Source organism: Crocodylus porosus, unplaced genomic scaffold (assembly GCF_001723895.1).
Source record: "Crocodylus porosus isolate Cpor-Errol unplaced genomic scaffold, CroPor_comp1, whole genome shotgun sequence".
Lineage (NCBI taxonomy): Eukaryota > Metazoa > Chordata > Crocodylia > Crocodylidae > Crocodylus > Crocodylus porosus.
Window position 1 is genome coordinate 2,987,848 of NW_017728949.1, and position 26,123 is coordinate 3,013,970.

General features: G+C 47.5%; 2 protein-coding genes across 2 annotated transcripts in view; one reads left to right on the forward strand and one right to left on the reverse strand.

Annotated features, from left to right (window-relative positions):
* The window catches only part of ALS2 (ALS2, alsin Rho guanine nucleotide exchange factor), a 50,361-nt gene extending 50,277 nt beyond the window's left edge, over positions 1-84 (reverse strand). The window contains exon 1 of the mRNA XM_019554321.1: positions 2-84. The gene's annotated coding sequence lies outside the window, so the exon portion shown is untranslated. The remainder of the gene's footprint in view (position 1) is intronic.
* An 8,865-nt stretch (positions 85-8,949) lies between these two features.
* Positions 8,950-26,123, forward strand: part of CDK15 (cyclin dependent kinase 15) — a 70,726-nt gene continuing 53,552 nt past the window's right edge. Inside the window, exons 1-5 of the mRNA XM_019554650.1 lie at positions 8,950-10,222; positions 11,123-11,272; positions 11,445-11,542; positions 13,102-13,181; positions 21,166-21,260. Of these exons, the coding sequence (XP_019410195.1) occupies positions 10,103-10,222; positions 11,123-11,272; positions 11,445-11,542; positions 13,102-13,181; positions 21,166-21,260 (543 nt within the window). The 5' untranslated portion in view covers positions 8,950-10,102. The remainder of the gene's footprint in view (positions 10,223-11,122; positions 11,273-11,444; positions 11,543-13,101; positions 13,182-21,165; positions 21,261-26,123) is intronic.

Below are 26,123 nucleotides of genomic sequence, written 5' to 3' on the forward strand. Positions count from 1 at the left end.
CCTGCCGCCGCGCTCGCTCTCACCGCCGCCCGCGGGTCCTGGGACTCCGATCAGCTGATTCACGGTGGGGGCGGGGCCTACAAGGTGAAGGGGTGGAACCAAGCGCCAGGCCTGCCGGGCGGGCTTGATTTAAAGAGGCCACAACACGAGGGTTGGGCTGAGCCGGCTGACGGGGTCCCGCGGAGGACAAACTAGTGCGAGGCGCGGAGCCGAACTAGGGTGTCAGGGCAACGGGGGAGGGGTCGACCATTAGGCGCGTCCCCCGCTGCCAGCCCCGCGGGTGCAGAGCGGCGTCCCCAGGCCGCCCGCTGCAAAGCGGCAACAAGCCACCCCTTCCTGCCAGTAGGGTGTCAGGCACACCCGGGACTCCTGCATGGCCCCCCTCCTCGCCCGGCTCCGCCCCATCTCCCCCACGTGGGCTCCCCTAGCTCCGCGCCCCGCAGCGCCGCTGAGGAGCTCTGGCACTTAGCAGATTCAGAGCACGGAGCCGGAAGCCCCCGGCGTGGCCCAGCCGCGTCTTCGCTTGAGCGAGCGCGGGAGACTGAGGCAAAGACAAGGAGGAGGCCCGGGCTCCGCAGGGGCTCCCTGCCCTGCCTCAGGCAGCAGTGCTGTACAAGGTAGCTGGGCCCGGCCCGGCCCTGTTGGTGGCACGGGCAACCCCTCGACTGGAGGATGAGCCCTACCCCCGGCTCGTGGAGCTCTTGAGGTGGGTGAAGAGCCCAATCCTCGAGCCACGGATCCGTCCGCAGAAGTCGCAGGTCTTTCCGCGAGGAAGCGACTCCTCCTTTTCCTTCCTCTGCTCTCTTCTCTGCTTTGAAGGCGAGTGGCTTTACCTCGAAACGGGCTGCTGTTTGGTTGAGGTTGTGGCACCGTTGGAGTCGTTTGGCAGCCACCTCCTCCTAGCTCTCGATGTTGGCGTTTGTTTCCATTTAAACCTCTGTTTCAACCAGTGGTCATCAATGTGGGATCCTATGATCCCTGCTGACTTCCTGCCCCTCGGGCAGGGGGCTGGACTCGATGATCTTCTGAGGTCCCTTCTAGCCCAAATGTCTATTAAATCTATGAAATGTTTTACAGTGGCAGGCTGGATTGGCCCAGCTCAGGTGCAAACAGACCTGCCTGGTGCTACTGCCACCCCTGCTTCTTCCTGACACTGCCTCTCCCCGCTGCCCAGCTGCAAAATGGCATGGGAAAGCACCCAGCTGACCAGTTGCAACATGGCACAGGACAGTGCCTGGCCACCACCACCAAACATCACCAAAGCCCCAGCTGTGTGAGCTGGATCCAATGGCTCTGCAGGCCAAATATGGCCTGTGGGTCACAGGCTGCTTAACTAGGATGGGCATCATAGAGGACATTCCAGTTTCTGCTACTCTGTCCTCTATTGATACAAAACCCAATGCCTTTATGTCCTCCCCTTCAAGAAAAAAAATAGATGACAAAGTTGTGTCTGGTTTCATATCAATAGAGGACAACCAGACTGTCCTCTATGATGGCCACCCTGTGCTTGACCCCGGCTGCAATCAAAATCAGGGTGGTGTGAGCACATAAATTGAACATGTCTAATTCCCACCCAGTAGAGGGGCAGTGTTACATATGTACACTTGCCACTTCATTATCTAATGTCTTTATTTATTAGATTTATATACTGCCTGTCCTAGCACCCAGGAAAGGCTCAAGGCAGTTTACAATAAAAGGCAAGATAAATGATAAAAACAGATAAAATATAAACCACAAAATTAAAAAAAAAGGAAAACTTAATATTGGGTGTGTCACAACATATAACAAATACTAAAAAGCAGTCAGGAACAAAACCTTTTCCTTCCTATTATTGAAACCTGAATCTCTCAGTGCCCATATTTTTAAGATTAGGTGTGTGTTGCAAGGTTCAGATAGTTGTGGTTTCAATCTTACCTACTTTCACTACTTGATGGGAAAACTCACAATCTTTGATTTGATTCTTAAAGCCCCAGCTCCTGGGGTCATATGATCATACAAATACTAGAACGTTCTTTAAAATAAAAAAAAGTATGTTTCTAGCCCTCAGGCTGGCAGAGAAGAACTCAAGATGGGAAGAGTTCATAAAGGCTCAAAAACCCAAAGGGAAATAAAAATAATCCAAAATATACAATTTTTATACCACTATAAGAAGGGGTTTACTGTGCCAGACATGTACTGTGCAGCAGGTTCTTTAATCTTTGTCTTTTCACAATGTGTCCTTTTTCTTTCCCCACCTCCCACCCCCATTCCCTCTGCTGCTGATTGGCCAAGGGGCCCCAGAGACCCCACCACTTGCTGCTGATTGGGCAGGAGGCAGACACTGCAGCATATTTAAAACTGTGGTTTTTGGCCCCCAACCAATCAGGAGTGAGTGAGCAACGGGCTGCCAGGGCTCCTCTGCCAATTAGTGGCAGGGTGAGGGTGCATAGTGAAAAGACTAAGATTAAAGGAGCCACTGCACAGTGCACTTCCGGCACAATCTAGGTAAATCTCTAAGGTTCATATCATGCATCCCAACTTCATCCCTGGTCCTCCTACTGCTATGGCATATGGAATTTTTTCACATCTAAATTGGCCTGGCTGCTTACATGTGTATTCTCCTCTGCTCCAGCATCATCTGGATCAGAGGTCCACTGTGTTTAAAAGTGGATCCACTTAAGTAGATACCTGACACCAGCTCACAATACAATTACATCCAAAATCTTTCATGCTTTTTGCATAGTCCTATCAAGATTGGTATGCTCCAGGGATACATGCTGGTGCTATGCCAAAGCTAAGAAAGTACAGAATTACACAACCATGAAAGAAAAAACAAGAGCTGTGCTAACACTTCCAGACCATCTGCATGCCAAGGCTGTGGACAAATGGGACCTACGGGAATGGGGAGGAAGGGAGGATTTACCACCCAAGAGTGCAGATCAGCTGATCCATTGTGATTGTTTTGTCTGTCACTTATATACCACAGTAAGAGAAGGGAAACCTCAGCAATTCACCCCAGAATTAAGCATGTGATCAATTACAGTAGCTTAACTTTACCCACAGAGAGAACACATATAACACTTAGAGTAGATTCAGATGAACAACGGTCTGCCCCATCCTCTTAAAGCAGTATAATTGTTTTGTGTAACATCTCTCCCAAGTATATAATTGTGCCAGAGGCTCAACAGCACAGCTCTGTGCCCAGGGAAGCTGCATGGCACCTGGAATAGCACCGGCTGCTGCCATGCCAATAGCAGCAGCACAATCAGTTGCTGTTTTTGCATCCCCTTACAAAGAGGGTGCCTGGGGCTGCAGCCCTGATTCCCTCTGCCCCCCCCCCCCCGGTTACACTACTGAACTAGGCTAATAATAATATCAGCCAAATAATCCTTGCCTTTCATACATTTCCTGGACCACTGAAGTTACAGCAACACTACAAACCTACTCCAAACAAAAGAAGGAAATGATCAAAAACGGGATGGGAGGTTGTAGCAGGTGTCCTACTCTCAGAGCCCCTCTGGAAGTGTGGCTCTGCCCTCCTGCAATGGGCCAACCGCTTGCTTACTCGCCTGCCATGCCTTGATCTTACTTTTGATTAATAGATGATTGGAATCAGCGGGAGGCTGCCCATTTTTTATGCACCCCAATGACAGGAGGTGCTGCCTGCGGCTCCTTTTCCTCCCCTACACCTCCGCCCAAGCCTCGCAGATGGTGCTGGTGTGATCTGACTTGAGCCCTGTTGTTATGTATCGGCCCTTCGTGTTGCTCCCGGGGCTCCTCGCTGCCCCTCCTCACTCCCGGGGCTCCTCGCCGCCCCCTAACTCCGGGGCTCCTCACTGCCCCCCTAACTCCGGGGCTGGGGTCCACGCACCCCAAACAATGCTGCACCCTCTCCAGTGCCAGGAACCTCCACGCTACTGTGGAGTCCCTATGAGGCCTCCTCCAACCCCTTATAGCCTCACCTGGTCCTCCGGTAAAACAGTAAACACAAAATGCAAAGCCCCCAGGCTACAACATAAAAGCTAGACCGTTCTGGTCAAGAATACAAATCTCTCCTTACCAGAGAGAGAGAGAGGGAACGCATCAACCCCCAGCAGGAACCAGGGGATGTTCCCACCGTCAGAGTTCTCCCCTTTGTTCTGGCTGAGTTCCTCCTCCCTCGGTCGCCAGAGGGGAACTGCCCTCCTGGCCTTCTGCCTGGGCTTAAGAGGGGCTAAGCTCTGCCCCTTCCTGTCTCTAGGTTTCCCTGGTTGCTAGGGCAACCGGTACCTGCACAGTCCTGGTGACCGGCAGCTGCGCTTCCCCCTTCCCGCCACTAGGGGTCTCTCCCAAGCCGTTTCTGCTCTCAGGCTTTCCCTTGCATCCAACTCCCCCTTCTTCTTTCTTGTCTGGGGTCCTCTTGACTCTCCAGGACCCTCTTCCTCATACTGTCTTGAGAAGAAGTCAGCATTTGTATTCAGGGCCCCCGAGCAATGTTTTATCTCAAAACAATATGGTTGTAGACTCAGGGCCCACCTCATCAGTCTAGCATTGTCCATCTTCATATTTTGTAACCAGCGTAACGGTGCATGATCAGTAATCAAGGTGAACTGACGTCCTAATAGATAATACTGGAATGTTTCGATAGCCCATTTAATTGCCAAACGTTCCTTTTCTATCGCGGCATAATTTTGTTGTGGAGGATGCAACTTCCTACTTACGTAGGCTATGGGTCGTTCTTTTTCACCCTCTCTGTGCATCAACACCGCTCCAATAGCTACCTTTGAGGCATCTGTCTGTACTTGGAAGGATTTATTAAAGTCCAGTGTATATAAAAGGGGTTGCAAGCACAGTGCATCCTTTACTGCTCGGAAAGCTTCTTCCTCAGCCGGTGTCCATCTCACCTTGGTTGGAGCTTCTGCCTTTGTCATCTCGGTCAAAGGTTCCACTACCTCCGCAAAATGAGGTACAAACCTCCTATAATAACTGGCTAACCCCAAAAAGGCTCTCACTTGCCTTTTAGTATGAGGAGCTTGATACCTCTGTAATGCCTCCACCTTGCTCAACAATGGTCTTACCCATCTGCTTCCTACTAGGAATCCCAAATATTGGGTTTCTTCTTTCCCTATTGTGCATTTCTTTGGGTTGGCTGTCAACCCAACCCTTCTCAGGTCCTGCACTACCGCTCTCAGTGCCGTGAGGTGTTCTGCCCAGCTTGCGCTGTAGATTACAATATCATCAATATAAGCTGCCGCATAGCCCCTGTGTGGAGCCAAGACTGTGTCCATCAGACATTGAAATGTAGCTGCAGCTCCATGAAATCCAAACGGCATACGACGGAATTGGGAAAGACCCCAGGGGTGGCAAACGCCGTCTTTTCTTGATCCTTGGGAGCCACTGGGATCTGCCAGTACCCTTTTGTCAGGTCTAGGGTGGAGATATAGCGAGCCTGCCTGATGTTCTCTGTCAGCTCATCTATTCTTGGCATTGGGTATGTATCAAACCTAGCTACTGCATTCACCTTCCAGAAATCAATGCAGAGGCGAATTTTCCCATCGGGCTTAGGTACTGCCACAATAGGGCTCCGCCAGTCGCTGTGTGAATCGCATATAATGCCTCTCTCCAGCATTATTGTGATTTCCGTTTTTATTTGGCTCTGCAGTCATCGGGGAATCTGCCGCCAGTGCTCACGGACCACCTGGCCCGGAGGAGTTCTTATTCGATGCACCACACCCCGAGCTTCCCCAGGTGTTTCCTGGAATACATCTCTATACTCCTTGATTAGCTCAGTGGCCTGTCTTCTCTGCGCTTTTGATAATCGTGGGGCCAGTTCCACATCCCCCAGTCCACTCTCCTCAGTCAATGAAGGTCCCAATTCCAATTCCTCGGGATGGATGGATAGGTACGTGCATTCCTGGTCCTCCTACTTCTTTAGCATGTTAATGTGGTATATTTGCTTTTTCTTCTGTTTATCTATCTGGTACACCTCGTAGTCTACAGGCCCTACTTGGCGTACCACTTCATAGGGTCCTTGCCACTGCGCAAGCAGCTTACTTTCTTGGTCAGGCAATAGAACCAAGATGCGGTCTCCCACCTCCAATTTCCTTGCCCACGCGCTTCGGTTATAATGTCTCGTTTGACGCTGTTGCGCCTCCTTGAGATTTTCTAGGGCTGCACTTCCGGCTGCTTCCAGATGTTCCTGCAGATGTATGACATATTGAATGTATGACATTCTGATCTCTACTCTGCTGTTCCTCCCAATTTTCCTTAATCAGATCCAGGATCCCTATTGGTTGGCGGTCGTATAATAATTCAAAGGGTGAAAACCCTGTCGAGGCTTGCGGTGCCTCCCTTACCGCAAACAACAACGGTGGTATCATTTTGTCCCATTCGTGGGGTCTCTCGACCACGAATTTCTTTAACATTTGCTTCAGCGTCTGATTGAATCGTTCTACAAGCCCGTCCGTTTGGGGGTGGTATACTGCTGTTCTCAGATGTTTAGTTCCTAAGGCCTTGCTCACTCCCTCAAACACCCGCGATGTGAAATTCATTCCCTGATCTGTTAGCATTTCTTTAGGGAGTCCGATGCGGGAAAATACCTTCACCAGCTCATTTGCCACTTTTGGGGCAGTTACGGTTTGCATCGGCACGGCTTCTGGATATCTTGTAGCATAATCCAGTAGCACTAAAATATACTGGTTCCCGGTGCTACTTCGGGGAAGTGGCCTGACGATGTCCAACGCCACTCGCTCAAAAGGAACTTCCACCAAAGGTATTGGAACTAAAGGAGCCGTTGGGGGTGGTCTTGGATTCACTTTTTGGCATACAGGACATGAAGCGCAATACTTCGCCACTTCTTGCAACAGTCCTGGCCAAAAAAACCTTGCCCGAACACAGGCTTCAGTCTTATCCCTGGCCAGATGTCCCCCCAGAGGGAGCTAGTGAGCCACCTTCCATAAAGCTCATCAATAGCACCGAGGCACCAGCAACTGTGCAACCTCCTCCCCTTCTGGCTTCCCCAACTCCACTCGATACAGGAGGTCATTTCTGATTTTGAACCTTGGCGTTGTGTTCATCAGCGCAGGCTGTAAGATCGCTCCATTTCTTTGGGCCAGATATTCTCGTAATGCTGGCTGAAAAATCAGGCTCTCAACTTTGCTCCAGCTGGAAACGCTCATCTTCCCATAGGTGTGAGATGTCCATTTCTTGTCTTCTTGCCCACTTGCAGGGTGGCCCTCACCCTGTCCACACCAACACTGCACTGTCATCTGATTGGCTAACCCCTTTTCTTTTGTTGGTACCACAGTCTGTAGTGAGCTGGAATCTAACATAGGTTGTACCTTCCTCTCCTCGACTATCACCTCCACCGTGAGTGCGGGAAGTTCATTTCTTGCCTCAGTGTTGACTTGGGTCTCGTAGCCACACATCCCTACCCAAGTCGTTGATCACGGGTGGGTGTCCCCCTTCGTGTTGGCTACTAGTGCCCTTCGTCTGATGTCATGGTTCCGTAGGCTTAGTGTTGTCCAGTAGGGCTGACCCTCGACTTGCCGTTGCGGCTTGGTGTCTGGCGTTGGTATCCATTCCCGTCGCACACTCTGGATGGACCCAAGGGCTTGTCTCTTCACACGGACCAACCAGCCTTTTAGGGTGCAAATGGCCGCATGAAAGCTTCCCGGCCAGTGCACCATTGTAACAGGTGTCCTACTCTCGGAGCCCTTCTGGAAGTGTGGCTCTGCCCTCCTGCAATGGGCCAACTGCCTGCTTACTCTCCTGCCACGCCTTGATTTTACTTTTGATTAATAGATGATTGGAATCAGCAGGAGGCTGCCCATTTTTTATGCGCCCCGATGACAGGGGGCGCTGCCTGCGGCTCCTTTTCCTCCCCTACGCCGCAGCCCAAGCCTCGCAGATGGTGCTGGTGTGATCTGATTTGAGCCCTGTTGTTATGTATCGGCCCTTCGTGTTGCTCCCAGGGCTCCTCGCTGCCCCTCCTCACTCCCGGGGCTCCTTGCTGCCCCTCCTCACTCCTGGGCTCCTCGCCACCCCCTAACTCCGGGGCTCCTCACTGCCCCCTAACTCCGGGGCTCAGGCCTATGCACCCCAAACAATGCTGCACCCTCTCTAGCGCCAGGAACCTCCATGCTACTGTGGAGTCCCTATGAGGCCTCCTCCAACCCCTTATAGCCTCATCTGGTCCTCCAGTAAAACAGGAAACACAAAACGCAAAGCCCCTGGGCTACAACATAAAAGCTAGACCGTTCTGGTCAAGAATACGAATCTCTCCTTACCAGAGAGAGAGAGAGGGAGCGCATCAACCCCCAGCAGGAACCAGGGGATGTTCCCACCGTCAGAGTTCTCCCCTTTGTTCTGGCTGAGTTCCTCCTCCCTTGGCCGACGGAGGGGAACTGCCCTCCTGGCCTTCTGCCTGGGCTTAAGAAGGGCTAAGCTCTGCCCCTTCCTGTCTCTAGGTTTCCCTGGTTGCTAGGGCAACCGGCACCTGCACAGTCCTGGTGACTGGCAGCTGCGCTTCACCCTTCCCGCCACTAGGGGTCTCTCCCAAGCCGTTTCTGCTCTTAGTCACAGGGCACCTGAGAGCTCTGCGACAGAGGTATTAGCAATAAATTGCTCACTGGAGACCTGTTTGGGTTTGGCTGGGAAGTACCTCCCTGTCTTCCATGCACTGTAATTTCTTATGCTGTATCTTTTCCCTTGTTGGGGCCATGTACTCCAGGGGAGTTATAACAGAATTAGAGCTACTACAACTCCCTGATCAATGGGACAAAGGAATAACTCTTGTGCTTCTTTCTAATTAACAAATCCTTTTCGACACTGAATTAGGGGAAGAGGGTTACTTCGACTCCACGGATGCTGAAGTCAAAGGAAGATTTCATAGAATGAATTCAAATAAACATAATAATTTTGAAGCTTCAGTCAGAAATCATAGGATAGGATCATAGAATTATAAGAAAGTAGGGCAGGAAGTGACCTCTTGAGATCATCTATTTCTTCCCCCTGCATAGAGGAGGATCATCACTGATTAAAACCAGCCCAGCCAAGTGTCTGTCTAACCTATTCTTGAATATTTCCAGGGACAGAGGTTCCAAAACTTTCCTAGGTAACCTGTTCCAGTGTTTGACCTCCCTCATAATGACAAAGTTGTTCCTAACCTTCAACCTAAATTTCCTCTGCTGCAGTTTGAAGCCATTGCTCCTAGTCCTGTCCCCTACAGTCACAGAGAAAGTTGTAGGGATCTAATTCCAGTGAAGAATACATATAGCAGAGTCTTGCTCTACCATTTCCCTCCCTTCCTTTTTTGGCCCCAAAACACTTATGACATACCCATATTTCTTCCTCTTATAGTGGATCAAAGAGGATGATTGGCACAGGAAGCAGCATTGGTGTTGACACAGCCATCACAGACACTGATCTCTGGCCAATGTAAGGCTAGCATACACTGCCTTTGTAATATATAATTGTTTGAATCTATTCTGAGCTGGATTCATTGATTTGCTAGCACTGCTTTGTATCGTTGTCCAGAATATATTCCATGAATCACAGCCTTTTTCTGTCCTTCAGAAACAACTAAACAAAGACATACAGCTCCCAAAGCTTTCTGCTTACTATGGCTAAAAAATGTAAATATGCAGAAGGGAAGAAATTCAAGCTAAGGGTTTTTGCTACAACCATAATTCGCCACCTCACTCATATACCTTAGAATAAAACCTACTGATATATGAGGCAATACAAACCAATACATATGTGAAGGGAGGCCAAGAACTGTTGAGTAAGAAATATAACTTCCTATTTGTTGGTAAATAACACTGAGTTAAAAAAACATTGTGTGACCAGAAGATTTTTGAGGGGCTGGTGTGGGTATTTTTTTCTCCTTGGTTTGTACATAAAATATTGGCAGTTTTTAGAAGATACTAAGCCAAATTCATTGTAGTCAGTGGAGTTACACCAGGGACGAATTTGGGTCATTGGGTTTTGGATTTATGGAGAAAAACTGCTGAAATCATGAGACTGCTTGAGACAGATCTCATGCGAGTCACATGAACACTGTTATTACAGACCTCTGGTGAAAAAGCAGCGGAGGCAAGAGAGACATACAATCTACTATTTTTTCAACTGAACTTAGGAGAACATGGGGGAAATCTTGTGTATAAAAGCTCGGAAACCAGGATGCTGTGGTTGCTGCTCAGAGAGAGAGGGCCGTCGACACCACCAGAAGCCCCAGCATGTGGAAGTGGAGTCTACATTGGAGGTATTCAGTATCCCAAACAGCATTTCAGCACTTAGGTCAATTAAGCATCTCAGAGTTTTCAGTGAAACGTTCCACTGAAAACAGAGAAAGCTTCCAGCTATCTCACCGTTAGGCTTGTGGATACCCTACTGAGAGAAGAATTATAATCACCCCTTGTTTAAGGATACAGCGAATTTCATCAGCATGATGATCTGAGAAGACAGGTCCCACACCAGCAATTTCTGTTATAAGAAAACTGAAAAACAGGAAGCGGGGTGGGGGCAAAAGATTTACAGTTTGCTGCAGGAGGCATTATGACATGGATTAGAAATTCTGTTACATCTGGATTAAATAGTAATATAGGCAGGACATGCTATGAGGCTGAATTTCACTGATAACTCTTATTGTCATTTAATATTTGTAGGGCTCTATAACTTCTTGTGGTGTTTTATAGCAATAGAAGAATAGTGGGCCAAATATAGGCATGGTGATAAGACTGTTTCAGTATGAAGGGGAATTAAAGGGGAAACAAGGAGCAGAAAGTGAAAATTGGGACTCCTTTCAGTCTCACCTCTGATTTTACCTCAGTCCCTGTTCCACACAGATTACAAGCTAGAAAGAAGATGAAATCATGGGGAAGATAGTCTAATATGGATGTCACCAAAAACATGTAATATTGATTGAAAGTGTTGAAGGCAGCTGAGTTCCTGTATTCTAAAATATCATCTATAGTATGTACAAAGGTTGTAGCAGTTGCTCCCATTATGCCTATACAGAGAGCCATGAATACAGAAGAGGAGATGGAAATATAACCAAGAGCTGAGAATCACAGAAATCAAGATGAAAGGCAAAAATAGCATCAATAGTAAGAGAGAGGTTGCCCTTATTTTATTCTTGATTTAGTTTGCTTTTTTCCCACAGCTAACAGGTCTAAACAAAGTGCCACATTCTGTGACTACATTCCCATCACCATGGTTCCACACACTCCAGGTACAGAAGTCTCGGAAAAAGAGTCGGCGAAGTAACAGTGATCCTTTCCAGGAGAGAAAGTTCATGAAGAGACACCAATGGGTGAGTGCACAGTATACATGGAGCCAAAGGGAAGATATTTATCCTGAGCTCAATGTTCCCATGAATCATGATCTGATTACTAAGAGTTATGTACAGAATGGATGTTATGCATCAGCCTCTATTTTAGCTGAAAAAACAAACATCTAAAAAATATACATTTTCCTCATCTAAGCAGAGACGAGGCCTCCCATTTGGAACTGCCACATCCTATCTGCATCTTGAGCAGCTCTGTAACAGTTCTTATTCTACAGTTTACAAGGGGATCAGCAGGTAAGCAAATTCCACAGGGAGCTTCCCTCTACTTCCTCATTAATTTTGTCCAGTTACCAGAATGCAAGGAATTAATTCAAAATTAAATTCTGAGTGGGTGCATCTACACATGTGCTTTACTGTGGAGTTAACTAATTAGCTCCACATGTGCTGTAAATTAATTTAATTTAATGCAGAGTTAATTAATATGTAAATTAATTAACTCTGCCATAAGATGGTACTGTTGGGGACAGTGGGCATATCTACACATGCATTAATGCGCCATAATTACAGTGCATTAAGTTTAGTACCTGTAATAATAGGTACTTAACTTCATGTGTGGTAATCAGTGCTACTGTGTAGTAGCATCAGTGTATATCTTTGACTATAATGTGCAGTAGACCAATTCTGTTGCACATTAGCACATTAGCAGGGCTTTAGCTGTGATACACTAGTGCGCAGTAGAATTAACCTACTGCATTTTTAGCGTTTCATGTAGATTTGCCTACTATTATCTTATGACAGAGTAATTAACTGTGATCAAATGCTTGTGTGGACAGTGACCACTGGGTACAAATTGCACCCAGTCAGCCCAGCCAGCCAGGGCCAGGCCCCCAGCTCCTGTCAGCTCCTCTGCTGCCCAATGCCCCCTCTAGAGCCTGGGGCTGACACCGCCAGCCTGGGGCTGCTCTACCCCGGCTCTAATTGTTACGACCCCAGGAGCACATGTAGACATTGCGCCCAGGAGCAGATAACTCTGGCGTGAACTGTGCCAGAGTTTATTGTGCACCTTAACAGCATGCGTAGATGCACTAAGTATCCAAAATAGGAGAGGAGCAAATAAAAGTTTTGTTCTCTCTTTACTGAGTTATATGGCAGATATTTTTAAAGATTCTGTTACCCCCAAAAACACTCACAGAATTTTTTTACTAGGATTAAGTCCTCAGAAGGTCTCTTTGTACTGCCAGTCCTATGCAAAGTAACCGTAAAACTGTTCCAAAGGAGTAGCTGTGGATTCTCTTGGCATGAGGAAGTGCTTGCGTGGTGTAAACCTGGTTGAGTCCTTTGTATGAGGGCATCTTGAGGTTGCCTGGGTTTTGGCCTGTAGGGAAAACAGAGTGGAAATACAGTGCATTCTACTGATACCCAACCAGCAGAATTGTTCTTAGCGGTCTATTCTACACTAGTTAAAGCAGTTATATTGCTAGTCTGTTTTATGCCAGGGCTTATTTAGTCAGAAATCTAACTAGGGTTAGAAACCTCTTCTAAGCTTAAATTTGATGGAGTTTAGAACAAGCCCTAAAAACCTTATCAGAAAGTGCTGAATAATCCCAAGAACAAGTGTGTGTAGAGCCAGGTTAGGTACCTTTGCACAAAATGCCTTCTGCCATTGACTCTGATAATTGAACAAACACATTCACAACTAACTTGGGTAACTTGATTACCATGCATGAAGTTAATTACCTGTTATTACAGGTACTAAACTTATCTCTGCACAGCACTGTGTCATGTAGACTTATTCTTAGACACTGATAAGCATCTTTTGAGTCAGTTTATGTCATTTAATTCTGTCCCTGTAGAATCAATGGCCAACTGGTGGCTCTGAAAGTTATCAGTCTGGAAACAGAGGAGGGAGTGCCTGTTACAGCCATTCGGGAAGGTAAGAAAGATACACCTAATACAAACATTAGGGAAGCATGTATTCTTGCCTGTCAGATTCTCATGGCTACACTTTAAAATGATCATTTTTGTAAATCTGTTTGGAACTGATGGTTGTAGGATGAAAAGTTTGGTCTTGTGACTAGCATTGGATGAAGACTCAGGGAAACAGAGTTTCATTCCTGTCTCTGCCATAAATTTTCTATTTGATCTTAAGCAAAATGTTTAATCTTTCTGTATCTCAGTTCCCCTCAGTTCTCTGTAATGGAGATAACACCAGTGGCTTTAAAACATCTTAAACTAGCTTGTCTACTTAGACTTAAAGCTATCTAAGGCAGCAGGAGTTCCTTGCTAGGTTTTTGAACAATGTCAAGTAAGAGGGGAGCCCCAGTCTCAGTTAAGGGCTCCAGATGCTACAGAAATACAAATCATAAATAGTAATACATGTAGATAATTTGAAACTTCTATTGACATAAAATACATGATGAGACAATAAATCTGTAATAAGAATACTGTAACAATAATACCTAGTATTTTGAATGAAGCTAGGTTGATCTTAACAAGGGCGATACTATTACTAGCCATTTCCCATGTGGGAAACTAAGGTACAGGCAGACTGAGTGTTTTCTCCAAAGCTACATACTAAAGTTAGTGGCAGGGCTGAGGTGAAAACCATATGCTGTAAGCACTGAATCACATTGCCTATGGGGAAAATAATATGTGATCATGTAATGAAAGCATATATCACAATGCATGTGAACGAGGCAGGTAGTTTTGCAAGTGCAGTGTTCATGCACTGTAGTTTCATAGTTTCATAGCTTCATAGTAGTTGGGGGTCAGAAGGGACCTGAATAGATCATCTAGTCTAGCCCCCCACCACTGGCAGGAGCACACACTGGGATCACATGACCCCAGACAGGTGTTCATCCAACCTCTTTTTGAATTTACCCAAGGTAAACTTCCCTAGGAAGTTGGTTCCGGATCCTAACAGTGAAATAGTGCCTCCTAATCTCTAACCTGAACCTGTTCTCCAGCAGCTTCTGGCCATTGTTACTTGTCACCCCAGGACCCTTCCTATTTGCTGCTGATCTTCCCTAATGAGTTTGTAGGCAGTCACCAAATCCCCCCCTAGCCTCCGCTTGCTGGGGCTGAACAGGTTCAGGTCCCTCAGCTTCTCCTCATAGGGCCTGCCCTGTTGCCCTCCAACCAAGCAGGTGGCCCTTCTCTGAACCCTTTCAAGGCAGGCCACATCCTTCTTAAAGTGTGGTGCCCAGAACTGGACACAGTATTCCAACTGTGGCTGAACCAATGTCGCGTAGAGGGGGAGTATCACCCCTCTGGACCAGCTTGAGATGCATCTTTGGATGCACAACAAGGTGCGGTTGGCTTTGCTGGCTGCAGTCTGGCATTGGCAGCTCATGTTCATCTTGGAGTCTGTCAGTAATGACTCCAAGATCCCTTTCCACCTCTGTGCTCACAAGGGGGGAGCTCCCCCCAGCTTGTATGTATGCTGTGGATTCCTTCTCCCCAGGTGCAGCACCCTGCATTTATCTACATTGAACCCCATCCCATTACCATCTGCCCACTTCCATAGTCTGTCTAAATCTAATTGCAGCCTCTCTTTCCCTTCAAGCCTGCCTACCTCTCCCCACATCTTGGTGTCATCAGCAAACTTGGACAACATGTTTTCCATCCCCTTGTCCAAGTCACTGATGAAGATGCTGAACAGTGTAGACCCCAGGACCGAGACCTGGGGGACCCCACTGTTCACATCCTGTCAGGTCGAGTACAACCCGTCCACCACCACCACCCTCTGGGTGTGCCCCATCAGCCAATTTTGACCCATCCAACCATGTAGGCATCAATGCCACAGTTGCTCAATTTATTAATGAGAACGGGGTGAGAGACAGTGTCAAAGGCCTTCTTAAAGTTCAGAAAGATTACATCCATGGCGACACCATCATCCAGGAATTTAGTTACCTGGTCCTAAAAGGCCATCAGGTTGGTTTGGCAGAACCTGCCTTTGATGAACCCATGTTGTTTTCCCCGGGCATGATCTCCCCTGCTGGCCCCTCACAGATGCGATCCTTGATAATTTTTTCAAGGATTTTCCCCAAAACTGATGTGAGGCTTACGGGCCTATAGTTTCCTGGGTCCTCCTTTCTCCCTTTCTCATAAATGGGGACCACATTAGCTAGTTTCCAATCTCCGGGCACCTGGCCCGTGAACCATGATTACTCGTATAGCCGGGCCAAGGGCACAGCAATGATCCCCACCAGCTCCCTCAACACCTGTTGGTGGAGGGCATCAGGGCCTGCAGATTCAAAAACACCCAGCCCTTCCAGAAGATGAAGTAGATCCTCTGTAGTTTTTGTAATATGTGTAATAAATTATATATTAGGCATGATCCCACTTGAAGTGCTATGGGCAGCTGGTTGACAGTGTTGAAGACGGAGCCATGTGCTACCCTTCTCCCCGGAAGAGAGAGCAGAGTTGAGCCAAATGTTGCACATTCATTGGAACAAAAAAACACACATGTTATACCCTGTTAATGAAAGGGTACAGCAGTAGGTGGGACTGTGTGTAGTTCCCCAAGCACTTTGGTAGTGTTATCTCATAGCTCCTCCTAACTTGACCTGTGTTGACAAGCAGGCAAAGTCACAATTTAGCTAAGATTTAACTATTTCAAACATTTGTTTTCTATTCAGTGTTGGTACAGTAACACTATTATTACCATAACACCTATAAGCAACAGCCATGGAATAGGAGAAGGCAGCCAACCCATGACATGTGTGCCACAACTGACATGGACAACCTCTGTGTGAGTCACAAAGCAGACTTGGGAGAGAACAGGGAGACACAGCAACAGATAGAGCAGGAAACAGAACAACAGAGCAGGCGGGGGGCAGAAAGCAAAGCAAGTAAATCATGCAGAGGAGAAGGATCAGACTGGCACTTTGGAGTGGGTGTGGGGCTTATTTTGTGGCACACCTGCCAAAAATGTTGGTCGCCAGTTAACAAGGACACCATAGTGCTCAGCTCTGTACAGAAATCTGCCACAGTAATCTGCAAATGCAAACTAGAGCTGTCTTTCATAGGCTCTTCCTTTGGGACCTCATGATATGGGTGTCCCAGAGTGCTACTTTTCCATATCATGGCTGATATCAGTATCCTCAGAAATTTGGGCATGGTGACCACGGTCTTCAGACACAACTGGCATTTAGTTAAGTTTACTATTTCAACATGGGATGAGATGCTTTTCCTGAGAACTCACACAGCACTGAGCAAAATGTCTACAGCTTTTTTAATTTCTTAGCTTTGTGTCTGTGCTTAAGTTCCTGATTTTCTCTTTTACAGGTTTACATGCCCCTGCAGGCATAACTTCCAAAACTGTCCGTTTAATCTGCCATTTGGCTGTTACTTTAGCCTGCTTTGATATCCCAAGGAGCCATAATCCAGTTTCTTTCTTATGCTGAAAACAATGGAGGGGGAAATATGCAACCTTTGTGCCTGTCTCTTGTCTAGTATGAGAAACATCTATAAATGAAAGGGGTCAGGACTTCCCACATCTATATTTTCCACTTAGTATTGAATTTCAAAGCTGAGGTTGATTTTGTCAGCACTCAGGTCAGTGGAATGCAATCAGGGACCAGACATCCCAGAACTCATAGAACAGACCTAGAAGACGGAAGGAGGTCTGTTTACCATGGCTAAATCCAGAGTAACTTTGCAGAAGTCAGTGGGGCAGCCTCTGATTTACACTGTGTAAATAAGATAAGAATCAGCATGGAGACTTTATCCTTATTATGAGGGAAAGCAGAGAATGGTATTTAAATATCCTGTATTATATGGGGGTGCAGATGCTCAAATCCTGTGGGGTTTTTGCTAGACAGTTACCCCCAAAACCCATCAGTACAATAAGCTTAAGAAGGGGATCCTCCAACTTGTACTTATTTAAATCTCTGGTGCTAATTTTATGCTCAAAAGATCAGGTCACACTAATTGAAGGTGAGCACCTAATTGAGGCACCCTAATAAAAGCACTGACAGCCATAACTTTCATTTACTTTAGTAGAAACTGGGGGTGCTCCTCAGCTGTCAGCTGAGCTTTGTGACAGCTGACAGCTTAAATTTACAAAGTAAGTCAATAGCACAAGTATCATTGAACGAAACTGTAAATTTATTGGAATGTTGCATTCTGTTACCTTGGGGGAGTGGCCAGTGACCATCAACCTAGAGCCCCTTCATCCTGGAGAGCCTGAAAAGAATTAAAAAGGTTTAAGGCCAGTCCCAGTAGGGGGTGGCAAGGATACATCATTAGAGGGGCAACTCTCAGAAGCACAGTGTCTAACTGAGATACAGTACATCTGACTTTCTTCTTTACTAAGGACCCTTTGTGCTCCTCCCTTACTACAAGATAGCTTTTACTTACTGGATCTGGCCAGCTGGAAATTCCTCCATGGTATGGGAATTTCTGGATAACATAGAGTCACTGCAGGGGTGGGCAGGCCCTGGAGAAGGGCCTAGAAGTGGGGAATCCACCTGCGGTCGCTACTGTCCCCAGCTAATCCCAGCACCCTGTGCAGCTTCTCCCTCAAGTTACTCCCTCAAGAGTGGGGTGGGAGTAGCCCTGGAACTCCCCCCACCTCTGGTTCAGACTGGGACAGCAGCAGTGGTGGATTGATTCCTCCCTTCCCCTTCCTACACTGATTCCCTGCCTGGCTTCCTAGATGTTCCTGCCAATATGGAGGCTCAAGCTGTGAGGAGTGGCTCAGCCAGGGTTAGTGGTGGTGGCTGAATCCCCACCTTCCTGCACCTGCTTCCTGTCTGGTCCACTCAGCTGTCCTCTGCCAGCCGGGCAAAGGGGGACCTCACTGTGCTATATAGTGGAAGGAAGGTTGCAACTGCACTATCACTTTCTCTCACCCCAGATCCACCTTCAAAGCATAAAGGACATGGCCAGAGAATTTCTACTGGATCCATAGGCAGACAGTTATCATTTAGAGAAGATCTGTGCTGTTCTGTTATACCAGTTGATAGAAGAAACCTCTGATGCCTGAAGGCCACATTTACTGACCTCCTGGACTTCCACATTGAGCACCGTCCAATTGGTTGTCATTTTTGGCACTTACACACAGGTTGTGATCCTATTTCATTTGCAGTTGCACATGCCTGCCGATCATGTGCAGTAGGATGCACTCCAGCAGAGCAGGTACGCAGCTCTTTACATGCATATGTGAGTGTAAGTCCTGAAATTGTGGTCAGACAAAAACCAAGGGGATGAAGACAATGTTTTGATCCAATAATCTAGTGGGTAGAGTGCCTGTTCAGGAAGCAGGCAGCTTAGGTTTTAGGCTCCCCTCACCCAAAGCAATCTACATCCTTTCAACTTCCTAGCTCAGTACTCTATTAACTAGGCCTTATTAGGCATTTTTCAGGCCCCTCCCCAACACTCTAATATTTACTTAATAAACAGAAGTGGGAGATTTTTTGCCCTAGACAGATCAGGAGTCTAGGTTCAAATGCATGGCCCCCTCCTTTCCAATACAGTAGCTCTCTCAGTGACCCACATACCTCCTAGCTTGTTCTCTTCTTCCTGGCACCACATACCTCCTTCTGTTTCCTGTCCAATGGGCAAGTATGAAGGGGTAAGCTAGCGATGTGACCAGATAACGCATGGTGACTTGAACACTGTGCTGGGAAGTCAGAGAGATACATAGGTTCAAATTCCCTCTGTGTAAGTGGGACCTAGAACCCAGGTGAGTACACCCCCCACACCTCCCATGCAACTACCGGGCCAAAAGATGAGAGGGATCGCCTTCTCTGGCATCCAGTACCCCCTGTCACAGATTTTTGCCTGGCTACTACTCTGGAACTTGCACTTGTCTGGCCAGAGTGTAACCAACTGCATATGCTCTGTAGCCATGTTATATATCTATACTGCTCATGCAATAGGATCACAAACTGTGTGCAAGTGCCAAAAATGGAATTTAAGTGGCTGCACAACTGCCATTCAAGTACAGAAAATGAAATAGGATTCTGCCCAAGCTGTTGAATTTTTATGCATTTTCTTCCCTACTCTGCCTTTACAGGCCAGGCACAACCTAGATCTTAAAATATAAAAACATAACAAGCTTATTTTATAGGGGTAATTACTGCCTTCATCAGAACATCTCAAAGTAAGTTACACAAGGAACTACAGCCATAAGCCAGGCATTTTCACTTACTTTACCTGGCTACCAGCATACAGAGTTAACTTCTTTGCCCATATGTTGTTGGTTTTAAATAGCTATTTCCCCCCCACTTCCATCCAATGCCTCTCCCAAACTGGAATGCAGAGCGTTCTATAAAAAGCCAAATGTGCGTTATGATTCTGGTGACTCAGTCACTTCACTTTTTAGGTCAGAACTTATCTTTTAGGGTGTGTTGGTAAAGTGTCTTGCAAAACGGAATTCTGATCTTGATTGCAGAACTGGACACTGCTATAATACTACTAATAAGTATCAGCTGCTTTGAGCTCAACTTTCTTCCTGGGAAATTGCCTTTCTGTTAGTGCTAGATGGATCCTGCCCTAACGTGAGAAAGGCTGAAGCATGCCAAAAGGAAGAGCAGTTGAGTCCAGGGACTGGACAACTGCAGTAATTCTGCCCAATAGTGAGGCAAATATATTGAAAGGCTAAGAGTCCAGGGGCCTGGGCAGGAGGGGGCAGGTAAGGCAGCTGGCTCCAGCACGGGGCTTCCCCCAGTGCAAGTGTGGGAGCTGCAGGCATGCAGCCTGGAGACCCTGCAATAGAGGTGCGGTAGAGGTTGAGCTCCTTGCCTATGTGTGCAGCACTGGCAAGAGCCGTGCCCTGCCAGCTGCCAGCACCTGCGCCAGGCACAAGTACCCCAAGCACTCCCACCTGCTGTTGCTACTGGCAGTGGGGGCTGCGTGCCATGTGGGGAAGTGTGTGGTGTGTCCCCACAGCCACCACCCTCCCTCACAACCAAACCCTGCCCAGCCGAGCTCCGTGCTCTCATCACCCTCCTGGGTGCAGGCTCCGCGTTGCTCTCCGTGCTTCCACCCAGCTGCAGTTCCACTGCCCCTGCCCCTGCCGCTTCCCTACCTATTGCCTAGAATGAGTTGGACACCTGGGAAGGCAAGTAGGTTCCCATGGGGGCAGCTGCAGCAGGGGCAACAGTAGCCCCTCCTGGAAGCTGCTGCTTGCTGGGCCAGGCCCTTCCGCCCGTGAGGGTGGGAGTGAGGCTTAATAGGATATGTTGGGGAGAGTGTATGCATGGGCACCTCACTCGCATCCTCATGGGCAGAAGGGCTGGGTGGGGTACAGTTCCTTGGTGGGCTGGATGAAAGTGCCTGGCAGGCTGGATGCGACCTGCAGGCCATATTTTGCCCACCCCTGCTCTAGAGCCCTGAGCTGTATATATACTTATACATATACTTACATATATACATATGCATATATTTTTCAAAAATAATAGCAGAGGGCTAAACTCAGTGTTGTGTCCACACCATCTTATGCTGGCAGAAATCCCATGTACAGTCCCATTGACATTGGTAGGATGGAAAGTGACTACAAACTCCCTTGTAACAATCTGTGGGATTGTTGCCAAGGGCCAACCAAACCCAGAACTTGTGCAGTAACTTGCAGGTGTTGGCTGGGAAGGGACAGAATGTGCAGAATCAGTGCCATCTTGTCACTTCCTGCTAGTTGCGATGGTTTCTAAATTTTTTGTCTCCCTGAAAAATATCACAAGTAAGGTCCAGAGGTGACAATGCTTAGAGTGAAATCTTCCTTGCAGTACCAGGGGTCGGACTGGTGCAGGATGGTATTGTTTCCAATTCACTGATCCAGCTTTAGCAGATCTAGCCCAACAGTGTTTTCAGACAGCTGGATTGATGGAGTCATGCGCATCCCAGGACATTAACATGCTGCTTCCATTCCCCTGGTAGCTCTTAAGTTGATTGCCTCCTTTATATTTTCTTAGCTTCCCTTCTCAAGCATTTGAAACATGCCAACATTGTGGTCCTGCATGACATTTTCCAGACAACAGAGACTCTGACATTTGTCTTTGAATATATGGTGAGTTGTTCTTTCTCTAGCCTGTCACAAAAAGTTAGGTAGAGACTTGGGGATCAATTTTGTTAATTGTTTTAGCATTATAAAGCTTTTATAATGGAGGAAGGTGTCATGAACAATTTCAGTACAATGACTGGTACTGGTATGGGTTTTTCTCTGAATCTCCTGCCTTCCGCTCTATAGCTTTGTTCCTCCCACTTTTCTATCCCCTTAGTGACAGTCAAGACTATGCCTTATCTATTTTACTCTGGCAAAAATTGATTTCCTTCACTGCTATCATCACAATGTGATGAGAAACCTGTTGTTGAGCCATAAATTCCTCTTATTGCTGGTCCTTCTAATGTCAGTCTATGTGAGTAAAAAATCAATCCATCAAACAATCAAGGAGGAAAATAAATGAAAATATGGTTTTCTTCTGCAATGTTTTGAAAAAGTTTGAAATCCAAAAATTTTTAATTTTGGCAACTAATGGCTCAACATTCTGAGCAACTGGGATGAGTCAGCAAGCAGACAAGAGCCCAGATTTAGCTTAATACTTAATACTTGAGCACATGCTAAAATTTAAGCATGTTTTAAGAGCTGCATAGATCAAGGCTAGTAGTATATAGGCTCACCGCCCTTCAATGCAAATGTGACAGGTGGGCGGAACCAGAAGTCCCACCCCTTTGCCCCACACGCCCCCATCACATATATGGTGTGTGATGTCACTAGCCCTACCCCTAGCGCCAGTCACATAGTGCTTGATGTCACCAGCCCCACCCCCTAACCCCAGTCATGTCGTGCGTGGCATCACCAACCCCACCCCTTGATCCCAGTCACGTGGCACATGACATCACCAACCTCGCCCCCTCCCCAGTCGCATGGTATGTGACATCACCAACCCCACCCCAGTCACATGGTGTGTGACATCAGCAACTCTGTCCCCACCCCCAGTCACACGGTGTGTGATGCCACCACCACATGGTCCATGACATCAGAAGGATAGCCCGTGCAGACCCCCAAAACCCAGCCCCTCATGCTGCAAGACCCACCCTAGATCACATGGTACATTTAAGACCTATCAGGTCCCAAACTGCTCTACCCCCAGGTAGTTCTGTGGGGTGGCAGTGGCAGTGGTGTGACCCTTCTAACAACCCGCCCCCACCACCCCTGACCAATTGGCAGGGATTTCAGAGGCCTCAGGCCCCCTAAGAACTATGCTGAACCAATTGGAACAAGGAGGGGGGTGGGGATTTAGGCTGCAAGCCCACCAGGTCTATCTGCTTTCCCAAGCGATCCCTCTGTTTGTCTGAGACTGTGCTCAGACATGGGGGGCAGACATGGAGGAGATTCAGGAGCATGAGATGGATGCCAAGTCTACCAAAACAAGAGCAGGGACTGTGACAGAACTTGAACAGTCTGTATAAGAACCACCTATGGAGAGTGTGGACAACTCTGTCTCAAGGGACTCTGCTGAGGTAACTAATTTAGATGATTTTTGTGGGGGTGATTTTCTTGTAACTATCTGGGCCTGTGTTAATAACAATGTTTTTGCAGGTAGATGACGCCTTCGTAGAGAGCTTTCAAAACATGCACAGTGGCACCCCACCGAAAGTAAAGGTCTTTTGCGTGAACTGCTTTTGTTCATGTCCAAAAGAGCAGTTTGAGACCAAAGACTGATGCAACATTTTTGTCCAAAGACAAAAAAAACTCACTAGGGGGGATGAGAAGGGTTTGCGAGAGACCTTGTTTCCCCTAGCGCCCCCTGGCATAACAAGGAATGATGGCCACAAGTTGTTGGAGAGTAGGTTTAGATTAGACATCCATAAGAACTACTTCACAGTCAGGGCGGCTAGGATCTGGAACCAACTTCCAAGGGAAGTGGTGCTGGCTCCTACCCTGGGGGTCTTTAAGAGGAGGCTTGATACCTACCTAGCTGGAATTATTTGAGCCCAGTTTCTTTTTCTCCTGCCCAGGCAGGGGGTCGGACTTGAATATCTACAAGGTCCCTTCTGACCCTACTTCTATGATTCTATGAAAAACCGTTAACCCAGCTTTGAGCCTGTGGAGATTACCGAGCAGGGCTACAAGCCCATGGAAGTCACAGAGCAGGGGTGTACTTGGGGGCTATTTTCAAATAAAAAAGTATCCCACCCCCCTGTTCAGAAGGTTTCTTGCGTGACCTGGTTTTGAACAACTGTTCAAGACAAGGCTGAAGACCTCATTAATGCTGTATTTCTTACCTGCTTAATAAACCTTGTTTTACCATGGTTTAAATTTGTCCTCAAGCGTTTGAATGCACCACACAGGTGTAAGCGTGGGGTGGGTGTGGGGCAGCGGTTACCAGACATGTCTACACAGGAGGCTATGTTAAAGGAAGTTTATTACTCTCCTAGTGAAGCTGGCAGTTTTGGCAGGGTGAACACGCTTTTTGAAGCTGCCAAAAGGCAGAATAAGGTTCTGAACAGAACCAGGTTGGCCGCCTGGCATTCAGATCAGGACATTTACACCCTACACAAACCGGTGAGAAGATGTTTTAAAAGAAACAAGACAGTTGTTTCAGATACTGATGTGCAACAGCAGGCAGATTTGGTGGATATGCAGCAGTTTTCCAAGCACAATCATGAGGTTAAGTTAATCTTACAGCGATAGACATATTATCAAAGTATGCCTGGGCCATGGGTCTAAAAGTCAGGCAGTGAAATAGCTCAGGCCTTTAAAACCATTTTTACAGAGGGCCACGTACCTTGAAAATTACAGACTGATCGAGGGAAAGAATTTTTAAATAAGTCTTTAAGCAAACTGTTAAAACAGTATAATATTCACCGTTTTGTGACAAACAGTGAAGTGAAAGCGGCAGTAGTAGAGCGGCTTAACAGAACATTAAAATCAAAGATGTGGAGGTATTTTACAGCCCGCAACACCTTTCGCTACATTGATGTGTTACCAGAGTTTATAAAGAGCTACAACCACAGTTTTCACAGAACTACCCACACCAGGCCTGTTGACGTGAACTTCTCAAACTCTCCACAGGTGTGGAAAACTATGTACAGGGACAATTTCAAAATAAAACCAGCAGCACCCGTATTTAGAAAAGGAGACCACGTAAGGGTGTCTAGGACCAAAGTGAGGTTTGAAAAAGGTTATGAACAAACATTCACTGATGAGATTTTCATAGTGGATGAAGTCCTTAGACACATGCAGACAGACGCCTGTATAACAACTGAAAGATTATGAAGACGAACCTAATGAGGGTTCTTTTTACCCTGAAGAGCTACAAAAAGTGAACCCCAAACAGACAGAGTTTACATGGCTGAAAAAGTTCTAGCAACGAAAGGAAAGGGAAGAAAGAAGTGGTTCTTGGTGAAATGGTTGGGGTGGCCAGCTACATTTAACATCTGGGTGGAAGCCTCCCAAGTTTGTAACTGTGACAGGTGCGCCCCTTTGAAGTCCGTCTACTGGTGACCCCGCCCACCTGTTATGGGCCAACCACCCGCCTTCTTGCCTGCCATGCCTTGTTGTTAATTGATTAATTAGAAGATGTTAATTAAGCGGGAGGCTGCCCTTTTACTGCCCCAATGTAAGGAAGCGCTATCTGCAGCTCCCTTCCTCCCCTACACCACACCCCAAGCCTCGCAGATGGTACTCACATCTTTTGGTCTGGGCCTTATTCTGCTGTGGCCCCCTTGTCCTCCTTGGGCTCTCCGCGGCCCTGTCTCACTCCACACCGCCATTGGCACTCGGGTTCTCTGTAGCCCTGTCTCACTCTGTGCCCTACTGGGTGTTCATCAATGCTCCCCCCTTTCTGGGGCTTCTCACTGACCCCCCTCTCTAGGGACTCTCACTGCCTCTCCTCTAGGGCTAGGGGTCTCCATGTTGCCGTGGGTCCCCTACGAGGCCTCCTCCAACCCCTGATAGTCTCACCCAGACCTCTGGTTTTAAACAGCAAACACAAAACACAAACCCCTGTGCTATACCATAAGATCTAAGCCACCAGGTTAAAACATCATTCAGTCCCTACCAGGAAGTTCTCCGTCTCATAACATCAATCAGGAGCTGCTTGTGGAGTCAGACTTCTCCCCTTTGCTTGCTCTGGCAGAGCTCCTTCTCCCTTGGCTGCTAGCAGAGAACTGCCAGCCTGGCCTAAGCTCTGGGCTTTAAATGTGAGCCAGGCCCTGTCCCTTCCAGTCAGCTGACCAATGGCAGGTGTGGGTCACCAGCTAATTCTGGTTCCCCTAGCAACTAGCAGCTGGGGCTCCTCACTCACTGCTAGGACTCTTCCCTAGCAGTTTCCCCTCTTTAAAAGGAGCAGGGCACGTAAGTGCTCTGTGACACACCTCCCCCCCTTAAGACTCAGACTCACCAGGATGAGTCTCCACATTTTCGGGTACTGCCGCCGTTCTGGACTTCTCTTAGCCCTTCTTCAGTTGCCTGACAACTCAGGAATGGGAGGCGGAGGTTTTCAGGTGCCTCCTACTCACCTTTTCCCCAAGGTCGCACCATGTGGAATTTGTTGGGCTTCACCCCACCACAGGTAGTCTCCCCCACATTAGCCAGCCATGGTAGGGTCTCATTTAGGCCTGTATGGCCCTGGGCTTGGTGTATCCTTCCGGCCGAGATGGCAAACGCTGTATCGTAGCCATGGGGGTCCGCCTCTCCGACGCCTGTCTATCTTTTTCTCCTCTCCCTTTATAAGGCCTTGACCTTCCTCTTCCTGTCACCTGATGGGCTGGCTATGACTGGAAATGTCTGTACTTAGGGGGGTCATCCTGCCTCCTAGTAACAGGGTTAGGGTTCCCCACTAGATAAACTCTCTGTAATATAAATGAAATGATACAATAAGTAAGTCCTCTGTATTAAAAATTAAATAATACAGTAAGGAAAATA